This window comes from Myxocyprinus asiaticus, chromosome 2 (genome assembly GCF_019703515.2).
Source record: "Myxocyprinus asiaticus isolate MX2 ecotype Aquarium Trade chromosome 2, UBuf_Myxa_2, whole genome shotgun sequence".
Classification (NCBI taxonomy): domain Eukaryota; kingdom Metazoa; phylum Chordata; class Actinopteri; order Cypriniformes; family Catostomidae; genus Myxocyprinus; species Myxocyprinus asiaticus.
Genome location: NC_059345.1, coordinates 8,867,484 through 8,885,678, shown reverse-complemented (window position 1 = coordinate 8,885,678; position 18,195 = coordinate 8,867,484). Strand labels below are relative to the sequence as shown.

At 39.0% G+C, this 18,195-nt stretch overlaps 1 protein-coding gene and 2 non-coding genes across 3 annotated transcripts in view; all 3 read right to left on the bottom strand.

The window, feature by feature from the left end:
- Positions 1-18,195, bottom strand: part of LOC127454519 (importin-7) — a 39,539-nt gene that overhangs the window by 6,124 nt on the left and 15,220 nt on the right. Inside the window, exons 3-17 of the mRNA XM_051721815.1 lie at positions 17,296-17,449; positions 17,046-17,204; positions 16,104-16,260; positions 15,908-15,997; positions 14,994-15,088; positions 14,714-14,798; positions 14,494-14,628; positions 8,872-8,971; positions 8,693-8,769; positions 7,822-7,938; positions 7,590-7,679; positions 6,820-6,985; positions 6,577-6,737; positions 4,365-4,493; positions 55-121 (exon numbers count right to left, since the gene is read on the bottom strand). Of these exons, the coding sequence (XP_051577775.1) occupies positions 55-121; positions 4,365-4,493; positions 6,577-6,737; positions 6,820-6,985; positions 7,590-7,679; positions 7,822-7,938; positions 8,693-8,769; positions 8,872-8,971; positions 14,494-14,628; positions 14,714-14,798; positions 14,994-15,088; positions 15,908-15,997; positions 16,104-16,260; positions 17,046-17,204; positions 17,296-17,449 (1,782 nt within the window). The remainder of the gene's footprint in view (positions 1-54; positions 122-4,364; positions 4,494-6,576; positions 6,738-6,819; positions 6,986-7,589; positions 7,680-7,821; positions 7,939-8,692; positions 8,770-8,871; positions 8,972-14,493; positions 14,629-14,713; positions 14,799-14,993; positions 15,089-15,907; positions 15,998-16,103; positions 16,261-17,045; positions 17,205-17,295; positions 17,450-18,195) is intronic.
- On the bottom strand, positions 8,033-8,213 carry LOC127416801 (small nucleolar RNA SNORA23). The gene has a single exon (XR_007893180.1). It is a non-coding gene; the product is annotated as a small nucleolar RNA SNORA23 (small nucleolar RNA).
- LOC127416805 (small nucleolar RNA SNORA23) lies at positions 15,644-15,824 on the bottom strand. Its single transcript, XR_007893183.1, has one exon. It is a non-coding gene; the product is annotated as a small nucleolar RNA SNORA23 (small nucleolar RNA).

The following is an 18,195-nucleotide window of genomic DNA, read 5'->3' as shown; positions in this document are numbered from 1 at the left end:
TATAGCCAGATCATATTTTATTATTTTTTTTCACTGGAATTCTGTGAAACTCACCCAAAACATGCTGCTGTAGGACTGTGCCGATCACCTGTAGACAGATGCCCTCTAACTGCAGGGTGATCTGAAATCAGCCAATCAGAAGCACTGTTGCACAATGTCATATATTCTTAGATATTTGAGAGCAATATAAATGCAAAATTTCCCTTTTATACAGACTGTGTTGACACGTTTCCGCCTTATTTAGCAGCATCATCTAGCAAACTTTTTTCTATTTCTTTAGTGTACTTATTTACTAAATATATTTATTTATAATGTAAAAATAAGGGCTGTTGATTTAACATGTTAATTCAGTGAAATTAATTCTATAAAACAAATAAAGAGCTTAAAAAACCTGACCGTAATATGGAATATTCTAATCATTGGATCAATTCAAGTTTGAAGTACCTCCTGTTTTCAGTAGGGGGCAGTAAGCAAAACTCCAGCTGTGTAGGCAACTTGACACTAATAACAGCAAAAGGTGAGTGTGCGTTCTTGCGTTCATACAAAGCTGGACAGAGATCAATTCTGAATGCAGGGATCTCGAGACATGTTTTTCCAAGTTTCAAGCTAGGGATGGGCATTTGAGTAATTTTTTAGTAACTAACCCTAACAAACAAAAAATGTTTTTTGTTTACACAACTACATACACACAACACAACATACTTTGTCTGTTTACACACAACATACACAACTACTTGTAAATGAAAATGCACGTTAAAAATATCATGACACATACGTGAATATCATTTTTGCTTTATTCATAAGCATTATCAAAAACAGTTTAAAATAAGATAACTTTAATCAACTATGCTTTTCTTTTGGGAAAAATGTAAATGAACAATAAGCATTAATAAAAATGGTAAGCAATTTTTTTTTTTAAAGTAACAGTAAAAACATTTGCACTCACCCAGAGCTTACATAGAAACCAATACTGACGGAATGAGGGTAATGCACAGATATAAACTCTGAGTCTACATAAAGACCATCACATTTTTATCATTTCACATCAGAAAAACAAGTGGTGAAAGTTTACTTTTTATAAAATGCACTCTGGTGTTCAGAGATTTAACATATATGCTGGTCTGATCAGCTTCTGAGTTTGCTTTGCAGTTACTTTCCACCAATAAAAGCTGATCCTCGACTGTTTGCATGACTCCAACAAGAGCCGAATACCAATAGAGTAGAATTCAATAAGAATCAAAATATTACAAGTATTGCCACACTTTGCTTTCAAAAGCACAGTCACCATTATATCTTCTCTCATACAAGTCCTCTGACACATATCCACAGCGTCCCTCAATGGACTCAATTGTAACTACGAGATCTGATGAGAGATTCAAAAGGGAAAATACAATGCAATTCAGCGCTGCTCACGGCAGGAAAATGCATAAAAAAAAGTTAGTTTGTGATATACGAGTAGTGTTTTTAATACTCGAGTAGCTGGTGCTGAACGGGTACTCGATTAGTCATGCACATCCCTATTTCAAACTACATTTAACTTGACACAGCGACCTATAAACTCTATAAACTGTTTATGCTACGACCAAATGGAGGTGCACCAAAATGTCCATTTGACGTGTACATTGACGTGTCTTTAGAAAAGCCTTCATAATAAATTTATCTCTGAAAGATTGAGTACTGCAAAATGGATTGCTGTGGACCTTAGGCCAACAATAGGCTTGTTCAAATAATATGAAAATAAATATTTGGCCTTCTAAAGCCACTTTTTGAATCATCATTTGTAAATTATATTCAGCCTTTGATATATTGAAAGCACTACAACTACACATTATATGATGTTTTTCCTTGTGAATTTCATTGTTTTTTTTGAAAATGTACAATCATTTCAAATCAGATGATTGCAACACGCTTCAAAAAAGTTGAGACTAATTTAAGACTAAACAATTTGACGAGTTGAAATAAGGCAATGTGAAACAGAGATGTTAAACAGGTGAGGCAATTGTATCATAGTATATAAGGAGCCTCCAAAAACAGCCTAGTCCTTCAAGAGCAAGGATCATTCAAGATTTGTTAATTTGCCAACAGATGCTTCAGCAAATAATCCAGCACTTTGAGAACAATGTTCCCCAAAGACAAACTGGAAGGATTTGGGGCATTTCACCCTCTACAGTGCACAATATAGTTAAAAGATTCAAGGAATCTGGTCAAATTTCGGTGTGTAAAGGGCAAGACAAAAACCACTTCTGAATGCACACTGTCTTAAAAAACATCATACATCTGTAATGGATATCATGAACATGGGCTTGGGATTACTTAAATAAACCTTTGTTAATCAACACCATTCACCGCTGCATCCACAAATGCAAGTTAAGACTTTACTATGCAAAGACGACGCCCTACATAAACACTGCCCAGAAGCACTGCCGACTTCTCTGGGCTCAGTCTCATCTTAGATGGAAAGTAGAACAGTAGAACTGTGTTTTTTGGTCCGATGATTCAAATAGTTTTTTAAAAACACAGCCATAGTGTTATCCAGGCCAAAGAGGAAAAGGACCATCCACGCTGTAATTAGCGTCAGGTTCAAAATCCAGTGTCTGTATGGGCCAGGGGTGTGTCAGTGCCCATGGCATGGGTAACTCACTCATCTGTGAGGGCACCATGAATGCAGACAGATATGCACAAATTTTGGAGCAACATATACTGCCATCCAGCACCGTCTTTTCCAGGGATGTCCCTGCATTTTCTAGCAGGACAACTTCAAACCACATACTGCCAAGATTTCAAGTGAATGGCTGTAAGCAGAGAATGTGGGTGCTGGATTTGCCTGCATGCAGTCCTGACCATCTCCAATTGAGACTGTGTGGTGCATTATGAAGCACACCATACGGCAATGAAGACCCCATACAATTGTGCAGCTAAAGACCTGCATAATGGATGAATGTGGGAAAATTCCACTCTCTAAACTTAAAATTGTGTCTTCAGTGCCCAAATGCTTATGTGTTATAAGAAGAAATGGTGATGTTTCACAGTGGTAAACACTCGACTGTCCCAGTCGTTTTGGAGCGTGTTGCAATCATCTGATTTGAAATGACTTTAAGTGTACAATGTAATTCACAGGGTAAAACATCATATAATGTGTAGTTGTAGTGCTTTCAGTTTAGCAAAGGGTGATTATAAGTTACAAATCACTCATTTTTGTTTTCATTAGCATTTTTCATTCTGTCCCAAATTTTTCGGAATTGAGGATGTAAATGCGATTAATATGATAACCGGCATGTCATGTAATTCATTAGATTTTCGTTAATCGATTGACAGCACCATTAAAAATATGCTTCATTATTTTACGTTACTATAACGTTATTTGCATATAAAAAAAAAATGACACCACTCCTACGACGGGGTTTCAAATACAGCTGCTGAGGGATTGACAGTAAATGTCATTTCTCTCTTCGGAGTGCCGTAATCCACTGCTCTCTATTTTATTACTCTTTTGGAAAATTGTGGAAATAGTGGATTTCTTCTTTTGTCATTTGAGCAAATGGAAAAAAAATATTTTTGCTGTGGTCTCCGATTCACAGCTATAGAAACTGACCCTGCTATAGTTTACTTCAGCAAAAAACGTGTGAAAAGATAACTCAAAGATAAACATTATTATGCCATGTTTGCTTACACAGACAACTCTTTTCATCATGTAGCATGCAAGGAAGGCATTAAAAAGCTTTATTAAATAGACTGTAATACCTCGTTACCATTATGATCCACTTTAAAGACCCCAAATGAAATGGTTTGACAATTGCAGTTCTATTTCCTGTGCTGAAATATTTCCTATTGAAACAGGAAGCTGGGGTGGAACGGGTTCAAGGGCTAGTGCTTTTTTTAATAACTGATATACTTTAGTTTACATTACACCCAGCAGATCATAGTTTTTTTTTACTTGCTATGGCAAGTCCCTTAAAGATGTTATTTGGTGGAGGGACACTCTCATTTTTAAAAGCCACAATCCTCCAGTTTTCATTTAATGGGGTCTTCAAGCTTTACACTAACATTATTTCATTTGGCACTTGGCATTTAAGGTCTAGTCTTTGTACTATAAATCAGCTATGATGGAGTTATTGCCACTTGCACAAAAGATCCAATTGTTTTCAATTGTACAATATATGCACTTCTCTTTTGCTTTACTAAGAGAGCATCTGCTGCATAAATATAAATGTAGATGTATTTCTACAGGGCTATTTAAAGACAGGTCTGCTCCAGTCAGCAGGGCACTTTGTCAGGAGTTGGCAAACACTGCATGTTGTTTTGGGTTTGTGGGCGGCTGAACTAGACAAGATGTACTTCTGCAGCCCATGTTTCTATTTTCTTACCTCTTTATGGTCCTCCACCACGCTCAGCAGCGTGTCAATGGTGTTGAGGATGCCCATGGCCGTCACTGCTTTATCATCACCTCCTTCCTCATCAGGCCCTGTCTGGATCACCTGGTTAAAGGTCATAGCCTGGAGAGCAGAGTCGAGCATTAATTACTCTTCTGAAATTACAAAAATTATTCTCCACAGTTCTAAGGGCGTAGTTGACAACCTTATTTTGGTGTACTTAAAATTTAAAAATTAAAAAAAAGTATAATTATATAAAAATCAGAAAAAAAGAAATCCCTTTTTCGGGACACTGTATTTTAAAGATAATTTTGTAAAAATCCAAATAACTTTACAGATCTTTATTGTAAAGGGTTTAAACAATGTTTTCCATGCTTAATTAATGAACATGCACCTGTGGAAAAGTCGTTAAGACACTAACAGCTTACAGACGGTAGGCAATTAAGGTCACAGTTATAAAAAACTTAGGACACTAAAGAGACCTTTCTACTGACTCTGAAAAACACCAAAAGAAAGATGCCCAGGGTCCCTGCTCATCTGCGTGAACGTGCCTTAGGCATGCTGCATGGAGGCATGAGGACTGCAGATGTGGCCAGGGCAATAAACTGCGATGTCTGTACTGTGAGACGCTTAAGACAGCGCTACAGGGAGACAGGAAGGACAGCTGATCTTCCTCGCAGTGGCAGACCACGTGTAACAACACCTGCACAGGATCGGTACATCCGAATATCACACCTGCGGGACAGGTACAGGATGGCAACAACAACTGCCCGAGTTACACCAGGAATGCACAACCCCTCCATCAGTGCTCAGACTGTCCGCAATAGGCTGAGAGAGGCTGGACTGAGGGCTTGTAGGCCTGTTGTAAGGCAGGTCCTTACCAGACATCACTGGCAACAACGTCGCCTATGGGCACAAACCCACCTTCGCTGGACCAGACAGGACTGGCAAAAAGTGCTCTTCACTGACGAGTCACGGTTTTGTCTCACCAGGGGTGATGGTCGGACTCGCGTTTATCGTCGAAGGAATGAACATTACACCGAGGCCTGTACTCTGGAGCGGGATCGATTTGGAGGTGGAGGGTCCGTCATGGTCTGGGGCGGTGTGTCACAGCATAATCGGAATGAGCTTGTTGTCATTGCAGGCAATCTCAACGCTGTGCGTTACAGGGAGGACATCCTCCTCCCTCATGTGGTACCCTTCCTGCAGGCTCATCCTGACAGGACCCTCCAGCATGACGATGCCACCAGCCATACTGCACGTTCTGTGCGTGATTTCCTGCAAGACAGGAATGTCAGTGTTCTGTCATGGCCAGCGAAGAGCCCGGATCTCAATCCCATTGAGCACATCTGGGACCTGCTGGATCAGAGGGTGAGGGCTAGGGCCATACTGAGGTCTGGGGTTCCCCCCCAGAAATGTCCGGGAACTTGCAAGTGCCTTGGTGGAAGAGTGGGGTAACATCTCACAGCAAGAACTGGCAAATCTGGTGCAGTCCATGAGGAGGAGATGCACTGCAGTACTTAATGCAGCTGGTGGCCACACCAGATACTGACTGTTACTTTTGATTTTGACCCCCCCGTTTGTTCAGAGACACATTATTCCATTTCTGTTAGTCACATGTCTGTGAAACTTGTTCAGTTTATGTCTTAGTTGTTGAATCTTTTTATGTTCATACAAATATTTACACGTTAAGTTTGTGAGTGAGAGGATGTTTCTTTTTTTGCTGAGTTTATTATGTTGCAAATATAGTTTTGCTACATTTGTATCATTTACTTGCATATTTTGTACTATTTACAAGTATTTACATTTAAATGTAGAACACATGCTAAATCAGTACAGTCTCTTTATCAGTTAGTAAGCGCATTTAACGAGTGTGATTAGATCCGTTTATTTTTTGGTTGTTTTTAATCAACAACTGACTGCAAAAAACAGAAAGGGTTTTTAAGATACATTATTCAATGAAATATGGATCTGTGGATCTCGTCTTTGGACACACAGAACGAGTTAAACCAAACTTTTATATATTTATTTACCCAGGATATTTTTACCAAGCCCTAATTATAAGTCTGTATTTAAATTTAAATGACTGTATAAGGGTAACTTCCTGACCATGTAAACTTCCCAAACTACCCAAGAGCAAAATATTTTAATTGAATATATCCTTCTGGAGGATGTTTTCCGAGTCAGGCACATTCAATAGCCTTACCAAATGCTGGGTCATCTCCACGGCGATGGGGGTGACCTCTTCACTGTACTCGCAGATCATTTTCTGGATGACGTTGGTGAGATCGTCATTCTCGGTCTCACGCACAATGTGGAGGAGGGCTTGCATTACGGGCCGGATGAAGGGAGTGATGTAATCTTTGGCTGATGGGAAAAACACAATTATAGCCTTTTCCAATAAATCCAGCTAATGATTAAGACAGAAAACAGAGCGGGATGTAACTACCTTTCTCCTGATTGCTGATGAGGACCTGCAGGGCGATGGCAGCCTCCACTTTGACGGGCATCTCATTGTCGTTGATCAGACAGAGGCGGGTGAGCTCCAGGGCCGTCTGCAGGTTCTGGTCATTCTTGAACTTGACCTCACAGAAGTAATGAAGTACCCAGCAGGCCTAATGGAGGCAGAGGTTCAAATAGGGAATCGTTTTAATATACTGCAATTAACTGTAAACCATAGAAGCTATATTTCAGGCATAAACTAGATGAACCTTCTCAGCACCAACTTATTCAGGGTTTTCACACCTTTTAACCAATGAATTTCCATGACTTTTCTAGTAGTTTGTAATTACTGAAGGCATTTATAAAATATATCACTGCACTCACAAAAAGCAAATCCTTTCTGTTGGAATAGTTCAGAGCCAAACTGGGAAGATACATATTCAATATTGAATTTTTTTTACATATTGGATTTATGCTATATCTATAAAATTAAAAAATATCTACATATTGTATAACACACTATATATTTTTGAAATATTTAAATCATAATTATATTAACATTTCATTATAATTCTTCATTTTATTTTTAATCATTTAAATGATAATTTTTACATTATATAATTCTACATTATTTTAAATGTTTAAAAAAAATAAATAAATAAAAAAAATAATAAAAAAAAATCACAATCTGGGGATCCTGCTTATTGATTTCAACCAGAGTCAAAATCATGCTTGAGGTACATAGGGACAGTAATTGTTATGGAGCAGATTTCTCACCCTGGCTCTCATGTAACCCAGCTCACTGCGGAATAGAGGAAAAACATGATTCTGCAACATGAACTCCATCTGGTCTTTGTAGATCTTTCTCTGTTTGAAGGGAAGAAAAAAAAGACATCACATCAATTACATCATTCAAACTAAAATATATGATATTCTTAACTAAATGTGTGTGAATTTATGTAATTGCTGTTAGGCCATAGTGAAAAGTTTGTCAAGCAATTCTATTCACCTTTAGGAGAATTTCAGCCAGCGAGCCAATCATATGAAGTGCACCGTCTTTTTTCCGTGGGTCTGAAGCGGGTTCTGTGAGGATCTGATAGCAGAAGCCCATGGATTTCTGCAGCACCTGTTTTGGAACAATGGGATAGTTAACACGGCAGGAACGACTTCAAACGACTTTATACAGAATTCAACATGTCAAAATTCACAACATCTGTGGTTTTTGTAGGAGACTATGGAGGCTGACCAGTGGTAGAGGGTCATAAAGACGTCACTGGGCCAGTACTATGATCTCCGGTGGCTCTGTGGCTGTGAGTGTGGCGTGAGAACAGTCACACAGTCTGTAAGACACAGACTGGAGACTGCCCTAAACGCAGACAGACACTACGCACACCGTTCACCCACAGCCAAACAACCCTTTCAGAACACTATTGCAAGTGTTCATTTCATAACAGAGTTGCTGTGTCATGATAAAAGTAGTTAAACTTAACCAAACCCCATTCGTTCCATTCTCTTCTGGTGCAGTTCTGAACTTTACATTGGTCAACAAATGTCTACATCAGAGTGTGCTTCAGCAAAATAAAAATGTTGGTCACATGATGGAGAATCTCTTTGCAAATCTTTTTTTCTTCAATTAAATCTATGAATTTAAAGCGTTCTTGAACAATGAAAATACTAGGGTGTACCAAAGGCTCTAGTGTCGCCAAAAGGCGTATTAAAAAGAAACAAAAGCACTTCATTTCAACGAGACAGCTCTCAGATGACAGAGGAGTACTGTTGAAGGATCTATAGGGTGCTGACTGAAGGGTTGGCACAACGCTCAGACAAACACAATCACATCATAGGCATCATCGTACCAGATGGCGCCTCCAAACACCCACCTCCCTCCTTTTGTTACAGGCGGTGAAGAGAAGTGTCTGAGCGGCAGTGGTGGGGGAGATAAAGTCTTCAAACACATCTAAAGAGAGGCCGAGAGAGAAATCGTCAGAAGATCTAAATGGTTTTAGTCTACTAAAAAGCCTTTGGTGGCTCAGATTAAGCTATATGGTGGTGCTCTAACCAAATTTCATGCGGATGTACTCGTAAGGGTCTTCCTGCCAAAGTTCTTCATCACTGTCTGTGTAGCACATGAGGGGGAACACCACATCCTGAATGATTCCCTGAAACAGAAACATTCACATTGAAGTTATAAAATGGATAGATAGAGAGTCCTCAACGATGACTGGATAAGCCACACTCGACGTCAGTTGGAAAATAGCCTATATACACACACCTGTAGTTTAAATTAGGGCTGGACGATATATTAAATAGTTACAATATAATCACAATGGGCCTTATTCATGAAACTTGAGCAGAACAGCGGTGAGCTTTATTTTCGTGACCGCGCTAAGTGCAGCACTAAGCTCAACGACCGTGCGGTATGTATTATCAATTTTACTTGAGTGTTAATTCTAACCACAATTTTCGTGCCAGTACGAAGCGCAAGTGGGCGTGGGTGAGAGTGTATGCGCGCAAACTGGGGGTGCATTGTACAGTAATGTAGTGGCAAATTTTTTACGGTAATTTGCTAAAATCAGATCCTGCATTTGCAGCTTCCACCAGCAGGTGGTAATTAAGTTCATGTCCAAACACTGAAAATATAGTGGAACATCAAAATTATGACACTGACAATCGTAGCCATTTTATGAAATAAAAAATTTGTGTTAAACTTTCTAGGGGTCATGGTTTATTTTTCAAATATTATTATTTTTTATATTTACAATTGTATTTAGGATCAAATTTATATTGGTATTTTTTTTTTTACCTGTTGTCTTAGTGATTTGTCTGCAAAAGGGGCCAGTGGAAGAAGTTGGAGAGAGTAAAATATTTGGATTTGGTATAATGTGGTTTCGTTAAAAAGTGTCATTTGAATTTAGAAATATTTTTTGGTTACATTTTTTCATGTTTCAATACCCTAGAAGGCCAGTGCAATCACTGTTAATACAAACCATGATGTGTGTCAGTAGATGAAAATGATTAATAATACTTACATTCTCTACAATTTAACGGAGCCTATATCCAAATCCTGACGAGAACCACATTTTCCATGCTTATAAATGGAGCACGTCACTGTCATAGAACTATGCCTGACATTCAACAAGGGTGCAGTTAATGCACAAAAGAACACAAGTCCAAAGTTTATTTTCTAATTAATTGCATACACTACCATTTACACAACCAACTTCTTATGAATGTGCCTTTGTTTATATGGCTGGTGTTTGACAGGGAATGGACTATAATAGGACACAGACGGTGCCGGAGAAGAACCTCAGAATTAAATTGCACTTGACCCAGCCCATTAGCGCTTTGAGCGCAATTTCGCCAAAGTTACTTGCGTCAAGGCTTAGCGCATGCTTGCACGACAACACAAAAACTTCATGGCCATGCCCATTGCGCATATTAAAGCTCAGCGCAATGCTTAGCGCTATTAAAATAGGGCCCTATGTGTGTAAATGCATGTTAAATGGAATGCGACAATTTACGTTAGAATCGTTCTACTAATTTTTTACTAGGGCTGGGTATCAATACAGATTTCCCGATTTGACCGATTCACAAGCACTCGATTTGATTCCGATTCGATTCTATATCAATTCATATGGGTATATTTGAGTTATAATGAAATGTATTTATTAGTCATTTTAAAGCGATTAAAATTGCACTTAACACTGAAAAGTGAATAAAGGCTCTCTAACTGTAGGTCATACTGTATGGACGGGTCTCTCAGAAGTAGCCGTCAACCGATAGTGGATTTTGCAGATACCGATAACAAAGATCAATCTACCGATTGTTTTAAAAATCGATTTAATGAATGTAAAAAAATTAATACAATTCTTAGCCTTTCATTACGGTGATGTTCACAGTGGCAACAAGACTCCAAAATGAATAAAATCCTGATATAGTTTATAGGGCTGGGAATTGACACAAACTTCCCATATCAATTCGATTCCATTTCACAAGCTCGATTCGATATAGATTCATATGGGTATATTTCAATTATAATGTCCCTTTTGCTTACATATGAAATAAATTATCTCCCAGCTAATGCTGTGAATTATACAGGAGGCCTTCTAACTAGGTACAATTTGAAAATATTTATTTTACTAATTTTATATTATTAGTTGTTCGTCATTTGTCACAATTTTAGCTTTTTAAAAATGAACAAATCAATGTATTTAATCAATAAATATATTATTGCATATATTATATTTTGTTACACGTTTGTTTAATTGCATAATTTGTAGTTTTGTTGAACACGTGCTAAAAAACGGTCTCTTTAAGGGAATCCTGCATTTCTGTAAACAGCGTCTTTAAATTAGCGCAGGTTAATGAGAGACTCGAATGGCATCGTCACCTGTGCGATGTCTGATTACAATTGTTTATTTTTGTTGTTTTGATCAACAACTAAATGTAAAGAACAGAAAGGGTACTAAAAGAGACATTATTCAATTACAAATGGGTTGCGTGGATCTCGTCTTTAGACACATTACACGGAACAACTTTTACTCTCAACACGCAGTGAAAGGATTTCGCTGCTGAATACTTCACCACTAAACTACACAATCAGTGGTGAGTGAAATCTAAACATTTACCAGCCAGTTGCCACATATATAAATTTTTAGTCGCTATAGCGCAATATTTGGTTGAAAATGCGAGTGATTTCCTCTCATTGTAATGGACAGTTGCGCATAGAGTAAAAGATCAATCCATGCCTTTTGAGAATTGACCAAATAAATTAATCGAGATATCTATTTTATTTTTTATTTTTTTACCAAGCCCTATGATTTACGCACAAATTTGTTCTGCTAATGTTTCATGAATACGTCCCAATGATTTTGTTAGCTCATTTTATTTGGCTAGCTATGTTTTTTTAAACCTGCATCACCAGGTTTCACCATTCACAATTATGAAAACCATGCCAGATATAATTTAATAGGATCTCTGGTTTAAATGTCCAAAATGTCTAGAAAAGACTAGGTAGGTTTGATTAATTTCTGTGAATCAGTTCCTTTGAACTGCCCGTTTCAATGAATCAGTCCAAAACTTATTTACCAATTCAGCAAGTGATTCATCACTCAGAAGTGTTTATGGAAATCCCCAAATGACATCTAATTAGGCATGTCATAAAACATCGATATATCGATTAATTGATAGGCATGTTATTTTATCGATATATTTTTGAGGCATCGAGATATTAAAATTTGCCGACATCTAAATTAGAAGCCTAATTTGCATCCTTTGCAATTCACTGTCAGTTGGCGTAACAGCGTTGGGAGACCACAAGAGGGCGATATAACATTTACTGAAGCAGGTCGCACGGTACCAGTATCACAACATAGGATGGGTATTTTTGAGTTCCTTGCACAGGACGCATACACACAAATGTTACGGAGGTTTTTAAACTTTTTCAAGAATGAGTGTGACCGAGTTTTCAGGTTATTGTATTAAACTGATTTAACTGTGCAAACTGAATGATTAGAAACTATTATACAACTTCTCTGTATATATCTTTGAAGAGGTATCGTTCAAGCTGTCAAACCACAAAAAGACACACTTGTAACTGAAAATACATTGTGTAGGCTATATGAAAGATGTATGTTCACAATATATCAACCAGTGATGGCTAGAGTAAATAATTTTTGTCCTTTTGACAATGATCTGGGACGAATTTAATGGAGAAGTATGCGTTTTGCGCTCCGTGGCGCTGCAGATTTATAAGCAGCCTCTGGAGAAGGATTTTTTCACATTTTAGAACACGTCATGTCGTCCACCAGACATGTCCGGTGTGCAACCCCTTAAATATACTCTGCTGCTCACACTTTATCAAAGTTGGGTTGAGAAATCACAAAGACTGTTGTGCAACGGACAGCCCTATATATATCTGAAAAAATCCTGATATACACTATATTGCCAAAAGTATTTGCTCATCTACCTTTAGACGCATATGAACTTAAGTGACATCCCATTCTTAATCCATAGGGTTTAATATGACGTCGGCCCACCCTTTGCAGCTATAACAGCTTCAACTCTTCTGGGAAGGCTTTCCACAAGGTTTAGGAGTGTGTTTATGGGAATTTTTGACCATTCTTCCAGAAGCGCATTTGTGAGGTCAGACACTGATGTTGGACGAGAAGGCCTGGCTTGCAGTCTTCGCTCTAATTCATCCCAAAGGTGCTCTATCGGGTTGAGGTCAGGACTCTGTGCAGGCCAGTCAAGTTCTTCCACACCAAACTCGCTCATCCATGTCTTTATGGACCTTGCTTTGTGCACTGGTGCGCAGTCATGTTGGAACAGGAAGGGGCCATCCCCAAACTGTTCCCACAAAGTTGGGACCATGGAATTGTCCAAAATATCTTGGTATACACTGAAGCATTCAGAGTTCCTTTCACTGGAACTAAGGGGCCAAGCCCAGCTCCTGAAAAACAACCCCACACCATAATCCCCCCTCCACCAAACTTTACAGTTGGCACAATGAAGTCAGACAAGTACCGTTCTCCTGGCAACCGCCAAACCCAGACTCGTCCATCAGATTGCCAGATGGAGAAGCGCGATTCGTCACTCCAGAGAACGCATCTCCACTGCTCTAGAGTCCAGTGGCGGCGTGCTTTACACCACTGCATCCGACGCTTTGCATTGCACTTGGTGATGTATGGCTTGGATGCAGCTGCTCGGCCATGGAAACCCATTCCATGAAGCTCTCTACGCACTGCTCTTGAGCTAATCTGAAGGCCACATGAACTTTGGAGGTCTGTAGCGATTGACTCTGCAGAAAGTTGGCAACCTCTGCGCACTATGCGCCTCAGCATCCTCTGTCATTTTACGTGGCCTACCACTTCGTGGCTGAGTTGCTGTCATTCCCAATCGCTTCCACTTTGTTATAATACCACTGACAGTTGACTGTGGAATATTTAGTAGCCAGGAAATTTCACGACTGGACTTGTTGCACAGGTGGCATCTTATCACAGTACCACGCTGGAATTCACTGAGCTCCTGAGAGCAGCCCATTCTTTCACAAATGTTTGTAGAAGCAGTCTGCATGCCTAGGTGCTTCATTTTATACACCTGTGGTCATGGAAGTGATTGGAACACCTGAATTCAATTATTTGGATGGTTGAGCGAATACTTTTGGCAATGTAGTGTATATCGATAATCATCAGGAAAATCTTCAGCTTATTGATGCGTGAAAAAGGCATCGATCCCAAGCCTTCATCTTATGTGCTTTGAAACATAAACAAAGTGACATTTAATACCATGTATTGTTATATTATAAAAACTAAATATGAAGTGGTTTTCACACTAAACATCTCAAACTCATTCAATCAATATGGCTTTTCCAAATTATGATTGTTAGAAATGTATGGTTCTCTCATTCCATAGAAAAACCATAAACATATTGAATATCGCCAAAAGGCTTAAAAAACAGATAGCTGTTTCAAGTGACATTGCCCAGCCCTACTTTAACCTGCAATTACATCCGACCTTGATATTCTATTAAATTACTACATTTTATGGTAGTGTTAAGGAAGCTAGTTTCATGATCAAATGTATTTCATTGTGAATACACATGACAATTTACAAAAAGAAAAAGTGAGTCAGGGGAACAATTACTTTACATTGGAGTACAACAACAACAAGGTCAACATACTTGGATGTGTGGTTTCAGGTTCTTCCAGGTGACGGCGTGTGCGATTCCCTGGTTGATGTAATTCAGTGTCTGCTGCAAGACTCTTGGAGCCACATATTGCTTTTCCTTAAACTGATACAACACCTTCAACAGAACCTAATAAGAGCACAAGGAGCAAAAAGGTCATCACTTATCAACACACACATCAGCATTTTACTGAATCTATTAATATCTTTTGTACCTGTTGTGCAGCCACGGCATAACCCTTGAGGAAAAGCTCTGCAAACTCTGTGTACTCTTTGGTTGTGTTGCCAGGGCTGCCATACCTTGGGGCAAAAACACAAAGATCATGCATGAAAATCCACCAACATTCAGTTTCAAACTCTTAGGATCTTTCACTGAAAATAACTGCTCAGTGTGGGCTGAGATTCAGTGGACCATGGGTCATCTGTGAGAGCTTCATCTTTAGCTTTCCAGGGAGAAGTTTTGCAATGAGCTCTGGGTGAGTGTTAGTCCTGTACCTCTCAAAAAGTCGTGCAAGGATGTGAAGCGCCCACTTCTTACACTTCCACCAGGGCAGCTCGGGCCTCTCATCCTCATCTACCTGTAGGGTCTCCTGCAGTCACATACAAGCACATTAGAGAAAAAAAACTAGTTGAACATCACAGCAGTAAAACAGAATTTTTGATTCATGCAACCTAATAGTGCCCATCTAAAAATTCAGTTTTCCGTTTTTTTTATGCCATGACAGCTTCTATTGCTATCTTTGTGCCAAAATCCAGGTTAAAATATAATACAAATAAAAACAGAGATGTTAATCCATTTTCACTAAAAACTCGAACTGATTCTGGACTGACTTTTCAAACCTTTTCAAGGGTAAAAATTCAGTATGTAGCAAGATGTACATTTAAATAGTTCTGAATATCATGAAAATTCGATTAAAAATATTTGAATGTTGATGAACCCATATAATGAATTGTATGTTAATGACACATGGACATGTAAAGTGTCATCAACATATTTGTAGTTTTTTAGATGCTCACAAAGGTGATCAGTCAGGACTGATGTTGTTTGGAGCTGCCTGTAAGGTTAACTTAAAACAACAATAACTTGGAAAAAGGTATATCAGAGAAGGTAATCTCTTATTTAATCTTTTATTGGGTTTATTCAGTTTTGTAGGAGACTATGGAGGCTGACCAGTGGTAGAGGGTCATAAAGACATCACTGGGCCAGTACTATGATCTCCAGTGGCTCTGTGGCTTTGAGTGTGGCATGAGAACAGTCACAAAGCCTGTAAGACACAGACTGGAGACTGCCCTAAACGCAAACAAACACTACACACACCATCCACTCACAGCCAATCAAATAGAACGTTGATAACTAGCTTCTTATAAAACCAAACTCCTATGTTAGCATTATGATGAGATGTTCTTACTGGAGGAACGTCTCGATCCACGACTGTCTTCAGAATCTCCATCCACTCTGTCAGATTCTGGCGATTGATCAGCTCCAGAGGGAGGTTGTACTGTAAAAACATATGGATTAATTCACAAGAGATGACTCAAAACACAAAGACTTTAGTGAAGACAAGCTGTTAACACCTTCAGTAAATGCATCAGTGATGGTAGTACCTGGAAGAGAGCATAGAGGATCTTGAGGATCTGCTTCTGCACCAGGACAGAGTCGCTGGAGGGGTCTGGCAGAAGCTGTATGAAACGGTCCTTCAACATGGGCATGAAGATCTGCATGGCAGCAACCAACGGCTGACGCTCCTCAGGCTTCTTATACCTTACAAACATTGACACGCATATATACATTAGGATGCTGCAAAATGGTTTAATTATATGGCTTTTTTCTTAATGGCGGCCTAAATCTAACTGTTAGGCATATCAGACTGTTTTTTTTGTACTCTGAACAGAAATGCATGAAATGTGATTTTTTTTTAAACAATCCAAACCACATTCGCATATGGATGCATTGAACGTCCATTAAAATGTTTGCAAACATCGGTTGTGAGTTCAAGTAGTTTTCCTATCATTTGGGATGCAACGTTCTTCAAAGTTTTATACAATGCAACACATCGTATATACATGATGATGCACTGTTTACATAATTTTTTTAAGCAGACAATATGCATGATCATGTAAATGCCTTAAACTGTTTAAGATATTTCCCCAATAAAAGAACACCATTTAAGCAAAATCCAATCGATTTCACCATGCATGTATACACCTCTATTGCTGTTGTCAGTGTAAGCTTACTCAGTGTGCGCATGTCTGTTTAAATGTTGCCGTCAATACCAGAACAAAGGCAGATCATTTTAAAATCTCATGAAGTGATGCAATGTCTCATGCACGTCATGAATTCAGCACCAGAGTGATATGCCATAATGGATGTGAGCAGGGGCAATTTTCCAGCTCTTTCCATACTAACAGCTTGGTACTCAGTTGTTGTAGAACAGTCAATTGGCAACATGCTGGTGACTACGTCATTAGCAACTTATACAGAGAAATCAGACATTGAATATAATGTGTAAAGAAACAGCTAATGAGTGGTTTTATGACTTGTCTTACTCGTAATTCTTCACCAGCTGATAGAGACACATCAGGATGCCCAGCCAGTAGGCACTGTTGTCGGACTGCAAGTAGAAGCCAATCTTGTCCACGACAGCTGTCCATCTACTGGGGTAGTCATGCTTGATCATGTGGTGAATGCAGGTTGTGAGTTGCACTCTACCAATTGAAAGTAATAAAAAAAAAAAAATTGGTTAGGAATTAAAGTCTACCTTCACCAACCCCCTGTGTGGGTTTAGTGGTTTGTTACCTGATGCGCTCTGGGGACTGGATGATGGCCTCCACTATGTTGTCTCGAATGAACTGCCTGTCCTCTTCTGGGATGTTATTGGTGGGTCCTTCAGTGTTTACGTTATCCCCTTCACTCCAGTACTGTGTCACCATGTTCTTCAAGTAGATAACACCTGAACGACAGTAATGGAAGTCACAGACGAGATATTTAGTGTATTTTATTCAATTGGCTCGGGGAGGGGGGGGGGGGGAATACGTTTTTTTGTTTTGTTTTTTGTGCTCTATGTTAAGCAATGCATGTACTTTTTTTACAATTTAAAAATCTTTTGGAAATTTCTATTGATTTACCCTGTCGAATTAACAGAACAACTATTGTAACTGGATTTGTTTTCCCCTATGCCAAGCCTGCCCAACTGTACGCAAATTGCAGTTAACTCAGAAATGCATAACTTTGGTTATTTAACATTTTTACCCCAACTGTGTGTAAAAATGTCTGGCAGTCCAACCAAATAATGAGTCAAGAAACGATTGTGGTTCCAGTTCATTTGTCATGCTCCAAATGGAAGCTCGAGTTTGAGCGCACTGCATTGTGTATTTCAATATTTCCCAGTAAGGTCTGAAAAGTGTACTGCACATTTTCGCAAATGTATTGTTCACCCAGCATTTCCATGCATAGTATACACACACTGAGCACTTTATTAGGATCATAGGGTTTCTAATAAAGTGCTTGACGTGGTCTTCTGCTGTTGCAGCCCATCTGCCCCAAAGTTCAATGTTTTGTGCATTCTGAGATGCTATTCTGTTCACAACATTTGTACAGAGTGGTTATCTGGGTTACCGTAGCCTTTCTGTCAGCTTGAACCAGTCTGGCCATTCTCAGTTGACCTCTCTCATCAACAAGGGGTTTCCGTCTGCAGAA